At 44.9% G+C, this 24566-nt stretch overlaps 1 protein-coding gene across 1 annotated transcript in view; it reads left to right on the top strand.

The window, feature by feature from the left end:
• PHYH (phytanoyl-CoA 2-hydroxylase) overlaps positions 1–24566 on the top strand; it is a 71393-nt gene that overhangs the window by 7698 nt on the left and 39129 nt on the right. Inside the window, exons 2-4 of the mRNA XM_082252753.1 lie at positions 17817–17872; positions 20532–20642; positions 23899–24067. Coding sequence (XP_082108879.1) covers positions 17817–17872; positions 20532–20642; positions 23899–24067 — 336 coding nt within the window. The remainder of the gene's footprint in view (positions 1–17816; positions 17873–20531; positions 20643–23898; positions 24068–24566) is intronic.

Here is a 24566-nt window from a genome sequence, read left to right as displayed (position 1 = left end):
CTGTAATCAGGGTACTGATGATAACTGATGTGGCTCAGCAGCTGCTCGGCCATTATCCCAGAGCGAGCGGGAGGGGACAACCCCCCCCCCTCCTTCCTCCTCTTGTGGCTCTGCCCGGGTCTCTTGTCCCACTGGGAGACCCAAACAACCAGCCAGCACGTCCGTCGGCTGTTTGGAGTCCCAAACAAAGCCGGATTTGGCTTAGACCGGGTCTCATCATGTAACCCTGAAGCGATATCACAAATTTCCGGTTTACTAGGCTGCCAATGGCACCGATTTAAAAAAGTGTCAGTATTCAAAAATGCAGATTTTGGCGTTTTGAATACTTGGAAGTGCAGTGGAGGGGTTTGGGGCCTTTCATAACGAATACCTGTCACTGCCTATTACTGTCATAAGGGATATTACAGGGAATTGCATTCCTTGTGACAGCAATAAAAGTGATCAGATTTTTTTTTTTTTTTGTTAAGTCTTAAAAATAAAAAATAACATAAATAGGAAAAAAATTAAAGAGCCTCTGTCCCTGTGAGCTCTGGCACCAAAGAAAACGCATACGTAAGTCAGGCCCGCAAATGAAAACGGTGTTCAAATCACACGCGAGGTATTGCCGCAAACGTCAGAGCGAGAGCAATAATTCTAGAAAAAGACCTCCTCTAACTCGAAACTGATAACTGTCAAAATTTTTTAAAGCATCACCTATGGAGATTTTTTAGGTACCGTAGTTTGTCGCCATTCCACGGGTGTGCGCAAAAAAAATTGGGCTAACTTCACTGTTTTTAGTTTTTTTTTTTTTTTTTAAATTTAGTGAAATGTATATTTTTCCACAAAAAAATTGGGTTTAAAAGACCGCTGCGCAAATACCACGTGACAAAAAAATATTGCAACGACTGCCATTTTATTCTTCAGATTCTTTGCTAAAAAATATACATATATATATATATATATATATATATATATATATATATATATATATATATATATATATGTGTGTGTATGTATGTATGTATGTTTGCGGGGGGGGGTCCAAGCAATAGTCTAGCAAAAAATACTGATTTTTAACTTGTAAACATGTGTCAGAAATAGGCTTGGTCCCTAAGTGGTTAATCACCCCTGGGTTTTGAATTTTTTGCTAAAAAAAACCAAGAAAAAACACAACCGAAAATTTTGAAAACAAAAAAAAAGTTTCTTAGCTAAAGTAATGTTTCTCCTTCACTGTTGAGGAGGCACTGATATGAGGAGGCACTAATATGCAGCACGGATAGGCTCTACTGATGAGCAGCACTGACTTTTAAAGAGGAAGTAAACCCTCCTCAGGAAGTTGTACCTATAGGTAAGCCTATATTAAGGCTTACCTATAGGTACTGTAAATATCTCCTAAACATGCACCGTTTAGGAGATATTTACCTTTAATGCAGCCAGTGATGTCACTGGCGCATGCGCTCTGAAGGAACGGCAGATCGTGCCGTTCCTTCAGAGCCCCGTGCCGTGACCGTCGGCTCCCGCGCGCGTGCGCGGGAGTGACGTCACCGCGGCTCCGGCCAATCAGATGGCCGGATGCCGCGATCCCGGAAGACGGGCGACTATACATGTCGCCCGTCATACAGGTAAGCGGACGGCACGGCGGGGGCTCGTTCTAAGGTAAGTATTTCATAATGAGCTAGTATGCGATGCATACTAGCTCATTATGGGTTTCTCTTTCAGGATTTAAAGAAGAGAAAAAAAAAAATTATAGGTGTACAACCTCTTTAATAATGATGGGCACAGACTGGCCTCACTGTTGGGGCTGCACTGATCATCGGGCACTGATGATCAGTGCCCTGATTACCTGTACAGGTCTCTCCTGTGAGGAGATGCTGCTCTGAGGCAAGGAGAGGCGAAAATTGGCATTTCCTTGTATACATGTGATCAGCTGTGATTGGACACAGCCGATCACATGGTTAAAGAGCCACGTCAACGGCTCTTTACCGAGATCGGGATTGGGCCGTATCCCAATGAAACAGCACCCCCGCGGGTGCGCGCAGTAATAGTGGGGTGACGTCAGTTCAGAACAACTGAGCATCCCGCCTGCCGTCATATCTACACAGCGGGCGGGAGGTTGTTATCAAACATGCCTATACTTACCTGCTCTATGCAGTGGTTTTCCGCCTCTTCATTGGGGGCCCCAACAAAAATCCACTTTCCATGGCGGCACTCATGCGTACTCGCTCCTGAGTCCTGCTGCTGCATCCATTGACAAAGACATTGGGATTCGGCCCTGCTCCCATGTTACAGCTTTTGATTGACAGAAGCGGCTCCTGCTGCTATTCAATCTGTCCAATGAGGAGAGCGACAGCGGCTGTAGCCGCTGCGCTCGTGCACATTGCTGGATCAGATCGGGCTCCGGTTAAAAAAAAAAAAAAAGGGGGGGGGGGGTCTGAGGGAGAGCTGCAGCACAGAAGGTTTTCTCAAGTCGTCTTCCAGGGCAGCATCTGAGAGATAGGTCTCATCGAACCTAAAACAGGAAACACATCATCCACCATTTTAAACGCCCATCGCATACCTCAGTTTTTGTGTTTCCTCCAGACCAACAGGAGCTACAAGCAGTTTATTTTCTCCTAGGCTCTCTGCTAGTTGAAAGGGCCTGCCCACCCAAGCCTCCAGGGAGGTTAGGCAGCTTCAGAACAGGGGCAACTAGAGGACTCCCCTAAAGGTTACTCCCTCTTTTTTGCCTGAGGTTTCGCTCCCACTTGGGGGTAAGCAACCGTCCCCCCCCCCCCCCCCCATCTGCAAGCATTGAATCAAAAGCGCCCTGAGTGTGCCTCACTCATTGCTGCAGGGCCAGGAGGCAGAGGGGCACTTGCTCTTTTTTCCCCCAGGCACTGGACCAAAATGGCGGTGTCTTGCTCATGGGACGTGGTGATGTCATCACTTCTGACCGTCACCATCTTAGTAGAGGTGTGAGTGGATGTGTGGTACACCACACTTCTTGCTGTGTCACTTGCAGGTATATCCTGATTGGGTGCAGCGAGTGATATCCCTTCCAGTTTCGCCAAGGTGGCGTTTGTGGAAATCTGGAACATGCAACCTTAATTTTACGGAGCCAGACACCTTCTGCAGCAGGGAGAACAGAGCACACTATCAGCATGTATGTGTCCACCCATACTACTGATGGGGCAGTTGGGGATGCGGCTGGAGTAAGGGCAGGGAAGCTTTCAAGAAACATGTGTTGGAAGTTTGCCTGAAGCTGACCATGTTGGATGCTGCACCATCCTGCCCTGCAGAGCCTGCGAGCCAGGACCGCTCCAAGGTAAGCCAGAGCATGCTGAGGCCACCTCTGTACTTCTAAACCACAATGCACATAAAGCTAATTAATGGTAGCAGCGATTTTTGGCTAAGACCAGCAGCGCGCATTCCCTTCCTAAGCATGTGCTTCCTATGAGGGCAAATGCCAGCCAGCTGGGCCAAACATCTTTGCCAAAAGTGCATAAGCAAATCTGTGGCCAAAGAATTCATGGGAGTCCTAAAAGGATTAGGCCTCTTTCACATGGGTGCACCGCCCGACGAAGTCCGTTCTGCTCAGCGGGGGGATCGATCCGCCGGTTACCGCTGAGCAGTCAGGATGTCAGCGGACGTGTCTCCGCTGACATCCGCTGCCCCATAGGGATGCAAGGAGCATCCGATCGGGTCCGCCTGAAAAACTGACAAGCGGACCGGATCGGATCACCTGTGTGAAAGGGGCCTTATGCCTCGTACACACGATCAGATAATCGGACAACTTATTGTTCGCAATTTGTTGCATGATACTAATATCAAATTCAACAATGCATACTAAGCGTATGATTTTTGTCGTACGATTCTGGAAAAGCTTCCTGGTTGCATAGCTACGTGTCAGTACAAAACAAAAACAATGGCAGCCAGGCTTTTTCCGGGTTATTTTTGTGTTTCTGATCATGCGTCATCTTTGTCTATCGATTTTTAGCGGATGCATACTGTACTGATTAAACGATTGTTGTTCGCTAGGCTATCGTACGACAAGCGTATTCGTGTTTGTCCCTTTGGATTTTGTTGGACGCAATTTTGTGATCGGCTGTCGAAAGCTGTGTACTAACGATCAGATCATGCGATCAAGTTGAAAGCGATATTTTTCGTATGATTATCTGAACGTGTGTACGAGGCATTAGGGCTCTTTCACACTAGTGTCCGTCGGACGGACTCCGTTTTTCTCAGCGGGGGATCGATCCGCCGATCCCCCGCTGAGCAGGAAGATGACAGCTGTGCGCGGAGACACAGCTGTCAGTTCCCCATGCATCTCTATGGGGGAAATCGGATGGGAGCGGACCGTCAGTCCGTTCTCATCCGATCCCATCCGATCCGCTGGACGGATGGAAAATAGGGTTTCCAATCTGTCCAGATTTGACGGATCGGATGTCAGCGGACATGTCTCCGCTGACATCCGATGCCCCATAGGGATGCATGGGGGGACCGTTCAGATCCGCCAAAAAAATAAACAGGTGGATCTGAATGGTCCGCCTGTGTGAAAGGGGCCTAAAGGGCCATACACACTATAAGATTTTCTGAAGACGTTTTCCTTTAGATTTACCTTTTCTATGTAGTGCAAGGGCCTGCCAGATTGCATACAAATTGAAAGTGTTTAGGTTTGACCTCATATTATATGTTTTTTTATATGGTAAATCTAAAGGAAAAAGTCTTCAGAAAATCTTATAGTGTGTATGGCCCATTAGTCTCCTCTGTAAAAGAAGTCAGACACATTCCTCTCCCTTCAGACTGGGTGCAATCAGGTCTTTGTGCTTGATTTTTGGTGTGGATCCTGCAACATATAATTGACTGGATCTTGGATAATTCTCTATGCAAGGGCTGCATAGACAAACCTGTGCCTAATGACTGCTTATTATCACAGGCAGGTGGTGCATTTCTGACTGCTCTGGCCTAATTTTCAGGCTCGGGATGTCAGCAGCTTTAATTTACTACCAGGCCTGACCAGGTTAAGGCTGGCTATGCATGTTCTGTTATCTTGTGCAGTTTTTTCCAGTAGATTTACCAAAGACCATGTGATATGAGGTCAAAACTAAACAACACTTTCAATTGTATCCAATTAGGGATTGTATAATGTATGGCCAGTCTAAGACCTCAGGAATTGGGAGACTTTGGGTGCTTCTCACCTGAGGTGAGATATTCAGGTTTACTTCAGTGTACTTCTCTCTATGGGTGACTCTTTCCAACTAAACATTTGGCCATGGTCAGAGAGGAGTGGAGGCTGTACCTATCATGGGTTATTAGTATCCACTATAGACACCACTTGGTGCGCTCATCTTCACACTTTTTACCTGAAGTCCCCCAGTACTTCCACTGGATAGATATATAATGCATTGGTAGCCACAGAGCAAGTTTTTACCTAGGTCCTGGATTCTGCTATCTGCTTGATGGCATAAACCTCAATTGCGTATACATTGCAGACCAGGGGGTATCTCTTTGCACCATGACTTGGGACATTAACATGGACATGAGGAAGTAGGCTATTTGGTACTGGACATCTAGTTACAAATGTTCAACTAAGTTCTTGTTGAAGATCAAGGCTTTTGCCAATTATCTGTGACTGTTTTTATTTGATACTACTGATAGTCTACTTTTGTGCATGGGCCTCAGTCGTATATGGGCCATGGTTTGGGAAGCTTTTATTATACGAATACTGCTTTAACTCCGACTATATGCAGTTGGCAATATGGGTGTCTATATACATAGACAACGTTTGTGCCTGGTTTGGGCTTCAGGCCTTTGGGCCTGACTGGGTTGTATCTGTCCATGTATATGGATTGCTCAGGAGACCGAGCTCCTGAGGCTTCATCCAGCAGACAATCCTATCCCACACATTCAGGCATTACCAGACACATTCCATGGGCCTGACACTGGTAGCTTATAGGATATAATTCCAGTCCTCTAGCTTCAGGGGAATATGGTATATCACTTATCTCCTCAAAAGCAATTGTGTTTATGCAGACATCCCTACAGTAGAGATGGTCTTCAGGTTATGGCATTATATAAGAGGGTGTGCCTACACTAAGGATGTGGAGCCACTACATTATATAATAGTGTCTATTTTCTATGCAATAGTATATCCTGGGCTAGTGCTGCAGAGGCAGCCAGGTCATTCCCATGATAATCTGCAGCACATTTTATGTGCAGTGTTTATGGGTGTTTCAGCCTATCGTTATTATTTGCTATCACTCAAACCCAGGGCTGTCTTTACCATAGGGCAAAAAGGGACATTTGCCCAGGGCCCTGTCATTGTTGGGGGCCCAAAAAACTGCTGCCCCTGGAGCCTTGAATAGTTCTGTAGCGGTCAATTAAGCTGTCCCGTCCTCCCCCGTTTGCTGTTGCACAAGAAAGGCAGAGAGAGAGGAGAAGGACAGTTGCGGGCTCTATGTGTAAAGCCCCGTACACACGTACCGATCGTCGGCATACAAATGTTCGTCTTTTCTCCCCGGGATGTCGGTGTCTGTTGAAAAGTGCAAAGACAGCACAAGGACAGCACAAGAATTTTGTCTGCAGACTTCAGCTGACTGCAGAAGTGATGTCATGTAATGGTTAACTTTCCTTGTGTTTTTAATTTTCTGAGCATGCCCAGTCTTGCAAATCTGCGGTCTGTCGGCCGAATTCTGTACTGACAGGCGAACAATCGTCCGTTCTGGTGTCCGCAGACAAAAATTTTCATGTTTGCAAGAAAGACTTTTGTCCGCGGATTGTGCGCAGACAGCTGTCGGAGGCACCATACTAACACGCATACAATCGGCAGATCTTTCGTCTGCCGACGATCGGTACGTGTGTACGGGCCTTTAGAGCTGGCTCTCCTGACAGGGAGTGAGGCAGAGCGTCTCTCTGTGCTTCCCCCTCCTCCCTCCTCTTCTCAGAGTTCAATAGCACAGAACATGAAGTGTTGTGGCTGCTCTGATAGGCGTAGACTGCACTGTGTGTGTGATGGGAAAAGAGCACGAGCACACACATAACAGAACTGTGCAGGCAGCATCACTGCACTGACTGTGAGGAGAACTGTGAGTGGAATGGGGTGAATTTGTGAAAAGAGGTGAGAACTGTAAAGGGGGGGTGCAGAGGTGGCTGTAGACATGGGGGGAAGGGATACAGAGGTGGCTGTGGACATTTGTGGTACTAAAATGTTTTCCTGCTGTGAATATTTCCCCAGATCTAGCTGCCTGCATGACATGGGACATCCTTCAGAACAGACAGGTTAGCTAACTAAAGTGAGATAGTTTTATAATGGTTAAACGTCAGCTTTAAAACCATGTTGCCTCATATTAAAGGTTTAAAACTGCCATTTATTTTCCTGTAATCATTTATTCTCCTGAATATTTCCATGCAGAACTGTCTTGAGAAAGCCACACAATTTAGGAACCCATAAAAACATGATGTAGCATTCTATGTACACTGGATAAACGTGCATTGTGTATTTATTCAAAATAGAAAAAAAAAAGTGCAGATCTGTTTGATTTCCAATCCAATTCAACCCTGTGACACACTAAACTAGTTCAATGATTTTCATCTTCAGTGGCTGTGGACATGGGGGGTACAGAGGTGGCTGTGAACAGGGGGGTACAGAGGTGGCTTTGGACAGGGGGGTACAGAGGTGGCTGTGGACAGGGAGGGTACAGAGGCGGCTGTGGACGGGGGGGGGGGGTACAGAGGTGGCTGTGGACAGGGGAGGGATACAGAGGTGGACAGGGGAGGGATACAGAGGTGGCTGTGGACAGGGGAGGGATACAGAGGTGGCTGTGGACAGGGGAGGGATACAGAGGTGGACAGGGGAGGGATACAGAGGTGGCTGTGGACAGGGGAAGGATACAGAGGTGGACAGGGGAGGGATACAGAGGTGGACAGGGGAGGGATACAGAGGTGGCTATGGACAGGTGGGTGAACAGAGGTGGCTGTAGACGGGGGGTACAGTGGAGGCTGTGGAAAGGGGAGGGGGTGAACAGAGGTGGCTGTGGACAGGGGGATACAGAGGTGGCTGTGGACGGGGGTGGGGTACCGTGGTGGTGGCTGTGGAAAGGGGGGGTGGCAGTGGTGGCTGTGGACAGGAGGGGTGGATGGGGGGGTACAGAGGTGGCTGTGGAAGGGAGGGTACAGAGGTGGCTGTAGATGGGGGGGGGGGGGTATAGAGGTGGCTGTGAACAAGGGGGGTATAGAGGTGGCTGTGAACAAGGGGGGTACAGAGGTGTCTGTGGACAGGGGAGGGATACAGAGGTGGCTGTGGACAGGTGGGTACAGAGTGTGGTTGTTTTTTGGGGTAGACAGCGAAATTGCATGGTCAGGGGGGCCCAAGAAAATGTTTGCCCAGGGTCCAAACAATATTAAAGACGGCCCTGCTCAAACCTTATACCTTGCTTGGGTTGTTATGGCACTATATTCAAATCTGGTCAATATGTATCTTTTTATATTGCTCCTGAGCAGATTTGAATCATAAGGCCCTTTTCACACTTGTGTGACTTGTCCTGCGACTTGGGACTGCAAGTCACATGACAAGTCGTACTCTATTTCCAATGAGTACCGTTCATATCTGTGCGACTTCAATGTAGTCCCTGCACTACTTTGGCCCGACTTTTATGCGTTTTGAGGTCTATAGACCTCCAAGATTACACAGGCATTGCTTTAGTCCAGTCAAAATTGTGCGACACTTAAGTCGCACAAGGGCGAAAGGGACCTAAAGCGGAACAAATCCCATTGATTTAGGTCTCTAAAAAGTTACATTCCTGGAATGCCTGGATTGCTAGCTGTCACCTGTGTTTGTTGCATCAACATGGCTGTTAAGCCATCAAGGGGCTAGTGTCGTGACTCGCATCATATGTGCAGTCACCATGACGGTTACAGATCAGACAAAAGCAGCTTCCTTGGTGGTAAAGGATAATGGGGTTTAATTCTGCTTTAAGGCTGTCAGCAGATCGGTCTACAATCTCGGCAGTGCCTAAAAATGCATAAAATGGGGAGCAACTGAGCATTTGCAAAACTGGATTGGACTGGAGTCAGTGTTTTACTGAATTTTACACAGTAGAGACCCTTATTTAGCATTTTACATAGCTATACCTGCAGAAGGGGCCAGCCTGAAGTGATATAGCAGGACTTTATTTTCTGACGGTGCTCCTTAACAGAACGTGGTGTGACAATCAACATGAACAGTTTATCCTGTTATGCCCCGTACACATGTGCAGATTATCTGCAGACTTTTGTCTGCAGACTTACCTTTTCTATGTAGTGCAAGGGCCTGCCGGATTGCATACAAATTGAAAGTGTTTAGATTTGACCTCATATTATATGGTTTTGGTAAGTCTGCAGACAAAAGTCTGCAGATAATCTGCACGTGTGTATGGGGCATTACTGCTACAGACTCAGTCTCTTCAAGCAGGGATCTACCCAACTCTACTCATACCAGTATCTCAACTAGTGCCAGGGATCTAACCAACTCTACTCATACCAGTATCACAACTAGTGCCAGGGCTCTAACCAACTCTACTCATACCAGTATCACAACTAGTGCCAGGGCTCTAACCAACTCTACTCATACCAGTATCACAACTAGTGCCAGGGCTCTAACCAACTCTACTCATACCAGTATCACAACTAGTGCCAGGGATCTAACCCACTCTACTCATACCAGTATCACAACTAGTGCCAGGGCTCTAACCAATTCTACTCATACCAGTATCACAACTAGTGCCAGGGATCTACCCAACTCTACTCATACCAGTATCACAACTAGGGCCAGGGATCTAACCAACTCTACTCATACCAGTATCACAACTAGGGCCAGGGATCTACCCAACTCTACTCATACCAGTATCACAACTAGGGCCAGGGATCTAACCAACTCTACTCATACCAGTATCACAACTAGTGCCAGGGCTCAAACCAACTCTACTCATACCAGTATCACAACTAGTGCCAGGGATCTAACCAACTCTACTCATACCAGTATCACAACTAGTGCCAGGGATCTAACCAACTCTACTCATACCAGTATCACAACTAGTGCCAGGGATCTAACCAACTCTACTCATACCAGTATCACAACTAGCGGGGGGGGGGGGGGGGGGACTCAGACTTAGTACACAGGAAGAACACCTGACATTTGCATTCAGATAAGGAGACAGTTATATTGCGTATGCAAGAATGTACTGTATGATTGCTCTTACATATTGCCCATCTGCGTAGTAACTGATTGTCTAGCAGTTTCTGTGTATTTCTTTCTTTTGTGGGCAGAGTGCTTTTCTGGTCACTGGTGTGTGTCCATTCAAACACAGAGCCATGGCTTGGCCCCACCCCCTCTCTCTCCTCATTGGCTCACTGACTTTGATTGGCAGGACTCTGAGCCAATGGTGCCTGCTGCTGTCTCAACCAACGAGGAGCGAAAGTCCTGGACAGCTGAGACTCTCGTGCAACATCGCTGGATAAAGATGGTCTGAAGGGGGTTGCTTCACACAGAAGGTTTTTTTATCTTAATGCATTAAGCTAAAAAGCCTTCTGCCTTCAGAACCACTTCAAGGCTACATTCAGACATGGGCATTTTGAATTGCGGGCAGAATCGCTGCGATCCCACTAGCAATTTCCAAACACGGACAAATCGCACAACGCACATTTCAGATGCCATTCATTGGAATGACACCCAAAAACGCAGTGCAGTCCTGCCACAATTGTTACGTGATAAATTGAGGCACACCACATCACATTAAGCATGTCGCCCAAAAGAAGCTCCTGAACTTTTTTTGGGCGACAAGCTTCACGGCATGCGGTTTGTGGCACGATTTATCGTGGCAGAACTGCACCGTTTACCAGCAGGCCGGGTACCCTCCCCCTCTCCCACTTCTTTGGTTTCACTATTGCAAATGGTCAGCAATGATTCCCTATTATGAACGCCTATAAACGTTTCTAACATGTTTACAAGCTGCTAGCAGCATTTAGCGTTTCAAATGCCTATGATCTTCCGTCCTGAACGCATTTTTTTGCTTTCAAGAAAATGCCTCTAAATGACTATAAAAAAAAAACTCCGAGTACATGGACAGATAAGATAACATAGAGGAAAGTTCAGGGGTTGCTGAAAAAAAAACACCCCACTGTTCCTAAACGTTTGTTTAGCGGCAGCAGTGTACATGAGGCCTTAACAGTTTATCAGTGTTACAGTGCTAACATAGGGTAAAACATGTGAACTTCAGTCACTCAATGTCACTTGTGCTTTTCATAGAAATGCCTTTACTTTCCTCACTGGACAGTGCTTGATTAAGAAACTAGATAAGATATGGTATGTTTGTTCACTGGCAACAGTTTTGGAATGAGTAAATAACAGTATGTTCTGTTTATTATACTTGGGTTGCTTTCGGCTAAAGTTATTACATTTGGGGGAGTTTCAAACTGAGTGTGGTAGTGGCCGGGGGGCCTGCCAAGGTCCAGCACTTTGGCACTACCCAGCACTTCTCCACTTCCCCTTTCCCCACTCTTTTTTTTCTTTGTTGTGTGTCCACGTTTGTCCCTTTTTTTGGTTGAGCACTTGCACGACTGGTACGGCGTAGGTCCTCGGGCCTGCCCTGAAAGTCTTGGGAGGGGGTGGATATGGCCTTCTGGCTTAGTTCGCCCTCTCTCATGGGGTCTCCCTTCGGGGGAGCCCCACCTAGTACTCGGGGTGGGCTGTTTCGGCAGTCCCCCTGAAGAATGGGGTCTGCCCGGCTTCGGCTGGGTGGACCAAAGTGAGTACCTCAGTCCCTGTCAGGAGCTTCGTGCCCCGGGGGATCAGGGTCAGGGTCCTTCCTCTTCGGAGGAGGGCCATGTGTACGCCTTGTGCACTTTTTTGTGTGTCTCACGTTTGCGTGTGTGCACTTTTTTATGCACCGGGTGTTAAGTCTTTTGAGTGTGTTTCACACACCACGAGCTTTAAAAAAAAAAAAAAAAGTGGTGGTAGAGCGGTAAAATTGGTCTGCTAGCTTTCTGCTTTCATATAGTTCCACAGGGAACCTATGAGAAAAACGTGTAGACCACACATGTCAAACACAAGGACCACGGGCCGAATGCGGCCCTCCAAGCCATTCATGTGGCCCTCGCACCTCTCTTGCAGCTGCGGTACCCCCCTCATCTCCACCCCCCACCTTGTCTCAGCAGTCCCACAGAGAGGAGGACAAAGCTCCTCTTACAGATCCTGCCCTTCTCTGTGCAGCCATGGAGATACTTGTTTTTGCTCTCTCCCCCACAAGGAGTGTGAGTGAGCTCTGTGCCAGTATGCACCTGTCCTTCACATGCTTTAATTGTTAATGAAAACAGTAATAATCGAATACAGAGGCAATTACTTAATATGATAAAGAGTAAATACATTAATATAGTCTTAAAAATACAATCAGCCCTTTGAGGGCAACCGCAATGCTGATGCGGCCCACAACGAAATTGAGCTGGACACCCCTGGTGTAGACTGTTGAAGTCTTGTGTTTAGTGCGTAATTTAGAAAGTATTCGGCTCAGTTCACATATGTCCAGGCATGGTTTCATTACAATTTCTCAAAGAAGTCCGTCTGGTGCGGTTTTGTTTACAGGTTGAGGTGCGAATTTAAAGCGGAGTTCCACCCTGGATTTTTTTTTTTTTTTTTTAATACCCCCGGGACAGTCAGGGCTAGTGCATTCCACAATGGCTAGCCTCTGATCTGTCCCGGGTTGCATTTACCTGTTAGGACAAATACTTACCTTGCAAACGTCTTGTCCAGCGCTGCCATCTCAGATGTGGGCAGCTTGAAGCCAGCGCGTCCTCTTCTGCGTCTTCTTCCGCCTTCTTTGGTCCCACGATGCTCTGCGCCGGCCCCGACGTCACTTCCGGGTCGCGCGCGTCATCCCTCCACAGCTTCTGGGCATGCCCAGAAGCTGTTTAGAAGGGGATGACGCGCGCGACCCGGAACTGACGTCGGGGCCGGTGCAGGCGCAATGATTCCTGGGAGCTATGACGTCCAACTCCCAGGAATCATTGCAGAGCCAGGAAGTGACGACTGGCCCGCAGATATGTGAACCAGCTCCCAGAAAGCCGGTTTGGTTCCCATGTCATGTGAATCGGATGCGGGTCAAAACTTATACAATTTGCATAAATGTGAACCAAGCCTTAAAGCTAGAAGATCTGTATATAATGACCAGGCTATTAGTAGTAGCTGGCTATGGCATCCATGTATTTCCTTCTTGACAGGATTCCTATAAAGAACATGATTTAGGCCCCTTTCACACTTGTGTGACATAAGTCTCACAATTTTGATGTGATTTTGACTGGACTTGAAGCAATGCTTGTGTAATCTTGAGGGCTATGGACCTCAAAATGCATCAAATTTGGACCAAAGTAGTGCAATGACTACTTTGAAGTCACAAAGATATGAATGGTACTCATGGAGCACGACTTGTCATGCGACTTTGCAGTCCCAAGTCGCACGACAAGTCGCATGAGTGTGAAAGGGGCCTTAATAGGAGGTAATGAACTTTAGAGAAGTTTCACCTGAGATCATTAACCACTTTACCACCGGAGGATTTTGCTGTCTTACGTCCAGGCCACTTTTTGCGATTCGGCACTGTGCGAATTTAACTGACAATTGCGCGGTCATGCAACTCCGTACCCAAACGAAATGTACTTCCTTTTTTTTCCCACAAACAGAGCTTTCTTTTGGTAGTATTTGATCAGCTGTGCGATTTTTCATTTTTTGCGATATTAAAAAAGCGACAGTTTTGAAAAAATAACAATATTTTTCTACTTTGACAGTTAAAAAATATCCAATATATTCAATTTTTGTCATATATTTAGGCCAAAATGTATTTAGCTACATGTCTTTGACAAATAAAATTCTCAATGAGCGTATTTTTAACCGCTTTATGACCGGAAGGTTTTACCCCATTCCTGACCAGGCCATATTTTGCGATTCGGCACTGCGTTACTTTAATGGACAATTGCGCGGTCGTGCAACGCTGTACCCAAATTAAATTTATGTCATTTTTTCCCCACAAAAGCTTTCTTTTGGTGGTATTTGATCACCTGCGTGATTTTTACTTTTTGCGCTATAAACAAAAAAAGAGCGACAATTTTGAAAAAACAACAATATTTTTCACATTTTTTTTTTTATATGAAATCCCCCCCCCCCCCCCCCCCCCCCCAAAAAAAAAAATGTAAAAATCTAAATTTTTTTATCATTTTAGACCAATTTGTTTTCTGCTACATATTTTTGGTAAAAAAATCGCAATAAGCGTATTAAAGGGAAAGATTTCTGTCATTTTTGCGGCGGACAGATCGGACCTTTGACTGACATTTTTGACACTTTTGGGGGTACCAGTGACATTACTACAGTAATCAGTGCTATACATATGCACTGTTACTGTAAAAATGACACTGTCAGGGAAGGGGTTAATTTTTATTGGAGAGGGAGGGGGTTAATATATGCCTGGTGCTTACTGACGTGTGTGGGGGGAGGTGACTGAGTGACACAAGGACAGATCGCATGTTCAGCTATGCTGAACCCTGCAATCTGACCCTGCCTGTCACCTAGGAGATCCGCCCGCTTTGTTTACACAAGCGGGCGGATTTCCACACTAGATCCCCAACGATCGGGGAAGAGCAGTGGTGATCACCGCCGCTCCTCCCCTGGCCCGACTCCCGCTGTAGTGTGCAGGGAATCCAGAAAGTCGAGGGTAAAGATGTCCAGTAGACATGCAGCACTTACAACATGAAAGGATATTTTTCATAGCTTATATTGGATTGTAAAGAAAAAACCTATTGTTTGTATTGTTATTACAACGCTGTTGTTAGAAAACACCAAAGTGTATGCTGTGACCATAGAATTCCATTAATAAATTGCTATTGACTATTTAGCCACAAATAATTCAAGGAGGGTTACGATATGCAAGTGTAAATATGTGAATGTGTTTTTTGTATGTAGGAGACTAAAAATAGAGCAATAGTGAGGCAACAATAAAACATTACAAGGATTGTAGAAGAAAAAAAACCCAAAGCTTCTGAAAGAAAGCTCATTGTATTACACAGCACCCGGCCTCCTGCCCACAGCCTCTCATCTTCAGCCCTCGTCTTACTGTTTTTTTTTTCTTATGATCAGTTGCCTAAAGTTTGCCTCTTCTAATAAGTCTTGATCTCACAGTTGATGTGATGCAATTATTCAATGCTGTACTGAAAGAAATACAAAGACCACCATTGCTGACCTCCTAAAAATGCAAGCTGCCTGCTTTCTTTGGCTTCAAATTTAAACTTTGAGACACTTATCGATAAACAGCATACATATCAGGAAAACTAGATTTGTCAAAGCACCTTATCTGCACAGTTAATCAAGGTCAATGACTGAGAAAGCACTAAAGTGGAAATTGCATGATTGCCAGGAAACTATTATTTCTCTTTCGTTCATTGACTGACACAGCTTCTCCATTATGCAGAACCATAGGGTTATACTGCCCCCATCAGGAGAAGAACACTAGACAGAGAAAAAGACTTGGCTATGCCTGTGGGCAGTCCCAGGTGGTATACTCCCCCCCCCCCCCCCCTCTCTGCTATAGGTCTCTAGTTTTTTTCTGCCTAGTCAGGAGTAAGGACCTAGTTCCCTGCTGGGATCTCTGGTCCTGGCAATTTTTTCCTTCTTAAATGGCTTTTTTTCCTCCTTGTTTTTTTTTTTTTTTTTCCTGTGAGATCTATAATCAGCTGCTGGACTGGGGGATGGGCTGGATATTCTATCCAGTGGTCACCGCACGCATGCAGAACACAGCTCTGTGCTAGGTCAGCCGCGACATATCCCCACTGGACGGGGGCTGGCCTACGAGTTAAACGCCTTGAAAAGTCACATACGCCCGGCTGTCTGCCTGACTTGCAGCATTCCTCCTGGCCAACAGCCCCCCCCCCTATTTTGATGGCGGAGAGGTTCTACATGGAGCGGTGCCCGCCTGGTTCTTGGTATGGTGAGTAGCTATCCCCTTCTCCCCCTGGGGGGGGGGGGGGTAGGGTGGGTGCGGGTGGTGGCCATTTTGTTGTAGCCTTTGTCTTTCTATGGCCGATGACCATGTTTGTGTAGTCCAGAGGCCATTTTTCCTTGGTCCGGCGTGCTAATGGAGCCGCGTCCATGACAGGGGAGCCTCTGGGGATCCTCCTTTCCCCTGGTGTTGATTCCTTCCCCTTGAATGCCGAAAGTGGAGCAATGCTTCCTGGTGCAGACCGGTGCTACTCTGGTGGGGTGGGGAGTCTGATGGGGTCCCTCCCTCTTTCTGGTGCTGGTTGTGGGGTGCTCTGCTTGCTGGTGACCCTGTGGTTCTACCAGCGCAGTGGGGGTGGCCCATAGCGCTTCTAGACACTTTTTTTTTTTTTGTCGGGGACCCCCTAGTTACTTATAGAGTCTTAGAAGCAGGTTTCCCCACCTGACCCCCCTCTCAGAGTCTGCAGGTCCCTAGGGGTCCCAGCCCTCCATGGGTGCACTGACAGCGGTCCTGGAGTCCTTTCTTTCCCAGTTGGAGGTGGCCTTTGGGTGGCGGTCTAGCAAAATTGTCCCCCGCCTTCCCCTGTCTCATCAGATCCTTATCTGACTTGGCCGCCACGGATGTGGCCCACCCTGAGAGGTCTACGGCCATGCTCCCTGATTATCGGATAGTGATGTAGCTGCGATCATTTAATGAAACACAAAATGTAGATTCGCTTGTTTCAATATGATCACTTTTAGTGTTAATGGGTTATTGTCAAAAATTAAAAAGTGATTCTTTAGACTCTGTTAATTGCTGAATTATAATACATGACTGGTATAAAAATGATCAGAACTTCCCCACCCAACCAATTGTTTTTTAACCTTCCTGCAGGATTGGTTGAAAAGGAACTACATAGCAGAAAAAAACATCTGATTGCTAGATTGAGTCTGAATTTTAAAACAATTATTATCAGATTTATATATACAGTATATGACCAGCATAATGATTGATTAGTTGCATAGATAAGGGTATGTTCATACACCGTTGTACGTATTTTTGCCATCTTTCCTTAAATCTGGAGTCTTCATAGCTCTTTGTACAGACCTGTGATCTTAATGAGTAATACAGCTGCTTTCATCCTATAATTACGACTGATATCTCAAGATATTTGCCACGTGTCTTTAGAGATGTTTATAACATAACTTGAATTCTGTGGTACAGTAAGCATTTACATATGTGGGCTTTCTCCTTCAAAATCCTAGGCTGCCTATCAGGGCTGCTGATAAGGCAGTACAAATGGTCCTGTTGTACTGGGCCCAGGCCCCATCAGCTAAACAGGGGGGCCCAGGGCAGCTTTTTGTTCATGTCTGCCTAAATGGATTTTACTAGACCACACCCTCACTCCTACTTGCTTACCCGGACTTAAATTACATTTCCCTAGGTTAGGTTAACAGAGGGGCCCAGGAGGTGGGAGCATAGGAGGGGCTTTTTTGATTTTCGGGTGTATTCAGTTAAAGTCAGTGCTGCTTTTCCGCTGCACCGAGGGGGGGGGTTGGGCTTGGTTTGGGGGGCCCCGGTCACGAGGGCTGTAGGGGGCCCCATGATTTCTAACAGCGACCCTGCTGTCCATACACAGAAAGGTAGTTAGATGGGAACATCTGGTATGCACAAAATACATTGTTGATAGGACAGCGCTGCAGTGGAACAGCCAAGATCAGCTGTAGAGATGCCCCTGGATCCCGTCTTATTTTTCATTTAACAGTATCTATGCTAGGCAATATTTGCAAGTAAATTGTGTTGACCATATGTTTTATTTAAAATCAAGCTTGTAGAGCTATTTTTTTTTGCCTTAACATAAAATTTCAGACCGCTGTTCCTGTATCAGGACAGGTTTTAACTGTCAGCCATCCATCAAGCTTTAAGTAAGTATGTTTGCAGCCTTTAAATCTGAATCCAAAAAGGGATTTTGTTATTAATCAAGATATTATATGTTTTGGTTCTATATCGTTATTCAACAGGTATTAACAGTTCTTTGAAAGGAAACCTATTCACAAAAAATAATTTGAGTGACAGTCCTACAAATAGCAATATATAAACTGTAATCTATTACTAGTAATTTATAAATGTTCAGTCCTAATAAAACTGGTGAAAAATATGCAGTCCTGACACCCATATGCACTCCTCCATTATCAAATGTATGTGTACAGAAGTTGGAAAATGCAGAGTAATGAGCAATTTAAGCATGATTCAGCTAAAAATATTAAGGTGTATAAATGACTAGCCCATTAAAGAAGAAGTAGGGTCAAAGCTTTTTTGGTCCTACTTCTGTGAGTCACAGGAGTGCACTTTGTTCTGCACTCCTGTGACCTGATTCAGCCCACAGTGGGCTAAAGTCCATTGTCTGCTGACGTCACTCAGCCGGTCCAGATTCTGGAGAGATCCACCCAGATGCCTGGACCGGGAGCTGGCTCAGTCTGTTAGCATGCCACTGGGAGCCTGACCCAGCCACTCCTGGTCCCTGCACAGCCCAGCACTCCATTAAACGCTGGAGGAGCAGAGAGCCGATGACTCGTCCCTGGCTCATTGAAGACCGAGAACCAAGCAATCAGCGGTCTCTGATCACTCAGTTTTGGTCTTTGAGGTGGCGGGGTACAGATGCATCCCTGACCCTTTTGTAAAATTGTGATGCACCATGTGGTTTGGCGCATGCAAAAACATGCGGTATCCAATGCATGGGGGTGCCTCTGTGCATCTGTTAAAGAGCAGTTTGTGTGTGTCAGAAAAGTGCAACCTTTTTTTTTTTTGTCCCTTTTCTGACACGCATAGATGTGAACAAAGCCTAAGAAAGGAAATAGCCATCAGCCAGGGGCACAGACATTAGTAAAGGCATTTTTTTTTTTTTTTTTTTACTGCATAATGGGGAAGCATTCTAATCTTTATCAGGGGTTTATTGCTGCCTGTGTCCTTGTCGAGGAGGTTCTCCTTAAAGTGGTAGTAAACCGCAGCTTAAAAAAAAAAAAAATCCCCTGCAAGGCAATGTCATGCATTGCATACTAGCACATTATGCAAGACTTACCTTAAAACGAAGCCCTCCAGCGGCACGTTGTCACTACTGACAGGACATTTATCTTCACTTAGTCTTCCTTCCGGGTTTGCGGCCTCCAGGTACGTGAGTGCCCAGTTTTACGATGATGTCACTCCTGTGCATGTGTGCTGGAGCTCTCGTTTACAGGACAAGCTCTGAAGGTCAGGCACAGTACTCCAGAATTTCAGAGCGCATATGTCGGTGATGTCACTGGCTGTATGCAGTGTGAATATCTCCTAAACAGTGTAAGTTTAGAAGATATTCACTGTACCTACAAGTAAGCCTGAATGTAGGCTTTTTATGTAGGTACAAGTAAAAAAACTTTGCATTTTGTGTGGTCACTAGGGCAGGAAGTGACGTGAAATCTCCCCAACAGGGACACAGATGGCAATAAAAATGACATGTTATAACCTTTTGTTGGGCTTTAATGTGTGCCCAATACTGTGCTTTTAAGTGACTTTTCAATTAAAACGTTATAATAGAAAGCTCCCTAAAGCATCACAATGAAGGAAAAGAAAAAAAAAGAATCCCATACCATACCATTCAAGATTCTCTGGCTCTTGTTCTGTGCGACTGCCAAACCAACATGTGGATAAGTGAACTGTCTCATCCCCACCATGCTCCTCCTTCTGATCCAACGCATTTCACCCAAAGTATGGTCTTAATCCTGGATGGCTAAGGTGTTACAGGGAGAAGAAAGAGACTGGTGAAGATCACCATCAGTTTTAATTTTTTAATTCATAGACATGGAAAACGCCAAGCAGCTGTGCTCGGCCTACTTTTGTTAACTGTGCCTGAAAAGTAAAATACAAAAATTGATTGTATAGGATTTCCCTACTCTAACCATGTGACCATTGCATTAGCATAGGTCATTGTTTTGCATACTGAGCACACCATTTTGGGATATCCAGATGCCTCCTAGTTTCTGGGCAGCTTAAATTGTGAAGCCTTCACCGGTGAGAAAAACTGCACGTTTACATGCAGAGCCTGCAAGTCTTTCTGTGAGGACAGTTTGGCCTTTGTCCGTGTGCTCCACAATTTCCAGACATGGAAGTCTTGTGCACATCTAAGGTTGTACAGTGGCCAGCACTGCATACCGGTCACTAGGGAGCTAATACAGAGGACATGCTAACCTCAAATGAAGTTGTTGGTAATAAGCTACTTAGTTTTTTCAGTTGTGTTTTACTTTCCCGGTCGGAATTATATACAAGTATACTGGAATAAAGGACATTTTTTCGCTTATGTCAACTGCGATCCTGATGAAGCCACCTGTATAACTAGTACTTCCGTTTTGGCAACGCAGGAACTGAATTAAGAAGATATTTTAATGTGCTATTTTCTGTTTAGCACTGAGTACTTTTCTATCTCTGGGGAGTAGATTTTCATCTTTGCTGCTTACTGTTGATTAGAATGGGTAATAGTTCACTTGTGTATTGCATTACTGTCTGCATTCAAGAATGATGAAGTTCTGTTTCATCTGTACTTTCTCTTAACAGATATACTTTGGATAATAACCTGCTGACTACAGAACAGAGACGTTTCTATGAGGAGAATGGCTTTCTTGTTGTGAAAAATCTAGTGTCACATAAGGACATTGATGACTTTAGGTATAAATGGATTTCAGTGCATTTAAAGTGATATGAAAGGCTTTTTTTTTTTTTTTTTAATTAAAAAAAACAACCATGTTGCAATTACCTGCTCTGTGTGATGGTTTTGCACAGAGCAGTTTCCCAAAAGTGGTTGCATAAAGGGATGCTCATAACTGCTGTATTCAAAAATAGTAAACTTTATTGAAAAACAAGGCATTTCATTGTATGTATTTTTTTTTTTAGTTTTTGTCATTGTGCTGTTTTTAATGTTGTCTCATGCTATTCTACATTGCAATTGATCCAATAATGTGTACCATGATCCCCCTCACCTAGGGGTTTTTTACATACAATGAAATGCCCTGTTTTTCAATAAAGTTTACTATTTTTGAATACAGCAGTTGTGAGCATCCCTTTATGCAACCACTTTTGGGGAACTGTTCCTGGTTCCTTTCCCTCCCCTTTTTTGTGTGTTACTAGCTTACCAGGTTGCGGTGGCTCCCTGCGCCATTATATGACCAAGTGGGAATTCCTGCTGGGTCTTTGGATGGTAGGTGACCATTTGTTAAAATCAATTGGCCACACCGGTCTCCACACTAGGCTCCCTTTACAGTATTTGCACAGAGCAGACCTGATCCTCCTCTTCTCGGTCCCCTTGTCAGCGCTCCTGGCCCTTTCCTCCTTCCAAGTGTTCCCAGGGCAAGCAGCTTGCAATGGGGGCACCTAAGCAGACTCCCTCCCAAGCCGCGGCTCTACATGTCCATTCACACACACACACAACCATGGCTCGGCCCCGCCCCCTCTCCTCATTGGCTCACTGGCTGTGATTGGCTTTGCCAATGAGGGGGGAGAGTCCCTGAAGAGCCAAGGGTGGATCGCGATGGGGGTAAGTTTTAGGGGTGGGGGTGCTGCTGTACACAGAGGGGTTTTTAGAATGCATAAATGTAAAAAACCTTGAGCCTTTAGTACCAGTTTAAACATAATCAGGTAAATATCTAAACACATTGGAGACAAATATTATAATGTATACATATAGAATCGGATAAGGCATGGTTGCATGTACATGCTAGATCGGAATGTTAGAGTTTCTACAGTGTACTACAGAATGTTTCATAAGCTTATATGCTTGGCCCTGATGATCACTCTCATCAGGGGGTCAATATAAACCTTTAATGCCTCAGACGAGGATAATGTAATGAATATTCCCAAATATTTAGGAGGTGACAATTTTTAGAGGGGTTACAGCGCCATGCCTGGCCCCGATGATGGAGAGGGGAAGGAGAAGTAGGAGGGAGGATGCTGCAAATCCTGGCTTTCTAAGGTTTAACAATAGCAATGGAAATATGTTATCCTGACCTATCAAGTCGATTATCACAATAGTGATCAGCCAACAGTTTTTGCATTTAAAGATGTGGGTTTCTCATCTACCTGATTGTCATTCCATGTCTGTAGATAAACACAGTCATTAAAGTAGAACTACACTGCATCTGAGCACCACCAAATACGCTATTTATTAATTTTTAATATTCAAAGCAAAATCTACATCCATTTATGCTTCTATGCTTTATTTTGCTGAGAAATCACTTTGAAAACCACCCCAGTGGCCATCTTAAGTGAGGACAGATGATTCATGTAGCATTTAATTCCTGGAACCCATCTGCCTTTAGCTTAGGCATGTAGGCTTAGCGGAGTAAACCCCTTCTCCCCTCCTGTAGACTCCTGGGATGTATGACATCATTTGCCTAGGCATGGAAACTAGGAAGTAAAGAAAGATGTGAGTGAAGAAACATGTAAGAAAGTTTTAAGCAAGTAAATATAATCTACTAATGCTAGCAGCATAATGATTAAAAATAGGGATTAAGAGAGTGAAGTTCCACTTTAAGTTAAACATTTGGTTACACAAGCCCACAGGTTCTGTTAAGGTGGCAAAAGTTTATCATAGGTTTCTTTAGTGAGCCAGGACCTTTATGACAATCTTTATTGTCCGTTCAATAGTTCAGTGCCTGATAAATTTAATAAAAGCCTCTGTTATGAATTTTTTTAGCTTTACCCAAAACATTTTTATCTGTGGATAGATTTGGGATAGACAACACAGATGAAAACCTGAAAAAAAATCCAATAAGGGTCTACAACCCCAATTCCAAAAAAAGTTGGGATGCTATGTGAAATATGCAAAGTTTAAGTAGAACTATAGGCAAAACTTTGTTCATTTTGGATAGAGCAAGTGAGGGTTATAACCCCTGTCAGATTTTTTTTTTGCCATCTATCTCCCATTGTGAAAATTTCCATCACTTCCTGTCCCATAGCCAAACAGGAAGTAAGAGAAAATCCCTGCAAATTAAAGAAATCCCTTAGGGGCTCCCAGGTCACCAGAACTAGTACCCCCATTGAAACATTTCCCCTCTATTACTTTTCTGGGGACAACCCAAAATGTGGGATTTTCAATGATAACGGTAAACAGGACAAATAAGGTGGGTGAATCTCCCCAATGGGGACACAGACAGCAGTAAAAACTGTCAGGGGTTCTAATCCATCTCCACTCTATCCAAAACTAAAAAAAAAAATTTTTCCTTTTTAGATAGGTAAGAATGGGACAACATTCCTTTCCCAGTACTCTAGCAACTGGTCTCCTCTGTTCCCAGATGTTTACAGATTGTTGTTAAAAGAGGGGATGCTACGCCGTGGTAAACTTGGCCCTGTCCCAACTTTTTGGAGATCTGTTGCCATCAATTTGAAAATTACCTTAAGCCGGCAATATATTTGATTTTCTTTCCTGCCATTGATGATTTGATTTCCAACCGCGGAGCTATTGTGCTCTTCCAGTGGGGAGTTTAGCTGTCCCAGCCGAGAGAACACAGTGATTAATGCTAGCAGTTCTAACTGGCAGTAATCGCATGAAAAATCCGACCGACTGGTTGGACCCAAGTTGATCAATCAAGCAATGTGGGTACAGTAAGCCTGCCCGTACATAGTTCGATTTTCCGCTGGTCACGGCTGAACCAGCCGAGATTCGAACTGTCTATGACCGGCTTTATTTTTATTTCGAATATGGTACATTTTCTCAGTTTAAACATTTGATATGTTTTCTGTTTTCTACTGTGAATTAAATATGGGTTTATAAAATTTGCTAATTATTAAATTCTGTTTTATGTAGATTTTAAACCGCGTCCCAGCTTTTTTGTAATTGGGATTGCAGTTTTAGGAAACGATATTTTAAACATTTAGATACTAATTCTGCATACCCACTGTTCCTTGTTTAATTTTTGACCATATGTAGGGCAGTGTTTGAGAGAGTGTGCAAGAAAGAGCTGACAGCACCTGGATTGATTGTCATGCGGGATGTGGTCATTGCGAAATCAGAATTTGTTCCAGACCAGAAAGCTATTACTAAGATTCAGGATTTTCAGGAGATTCCTGAACTCTTCAGATACTGCAGTCTTCCACAGGTAACACTTTTTTTAATTCATGACATATAACAGATGTACAGTCAATTCTTGATGTTTACAATTTGGGACCCTCACCCCTGCTGAACTTTTAGATGGAAAAATCACAGATTTTTCCAGGCTACCAACACTAATACATCTGAAAAATATCTGGCAAACTGCATATGTTAAATGAATATAAAATTCTAACACCATTAAAGTGATTAAGTCTCTTTTTAAATAAAAAAAAAAAAAAGTAACAAACATGGTATACTTACCTGATTTGGAAAAGAGCAGCCCAGACCCTCCTCTTCTCAGGTCCCTCTTTGCTGCTCCTAGCCGCTCCCTCTTGTCGAGTGCCCCCACAGCAAGCAGCTCGCTATTGGGGCACCCCAGCCGAGCTGCAGCTCCGTGCCTTAATGGACACAGGTTCGGCCCCTCCCTCTCCTGATTGGCTAACTGACTTTGGTTGACAGCCGCGGGAGCCAATGGCGACACAGCGGTGTCTCAGCCAATCAGGAGA

Source organism: Pelophylax lessonae, assembly GCF_965119305.1.
Source record: "Pelophylax lessonae genome assembly, chromosome: 4".
Classification (NCBI taxonomy): domain Eukaryota; kingdom Metazoa; phylum Chordata; class Amphibia; order Anura; family Ranidae; genus Pelophylax; species Pelophylax lessonae.
The sequence above is the reverse complement of the archived record's forward strand: the minus strand, read 5'-3'. Positions and strand labels throughout refer to the sequence as shown.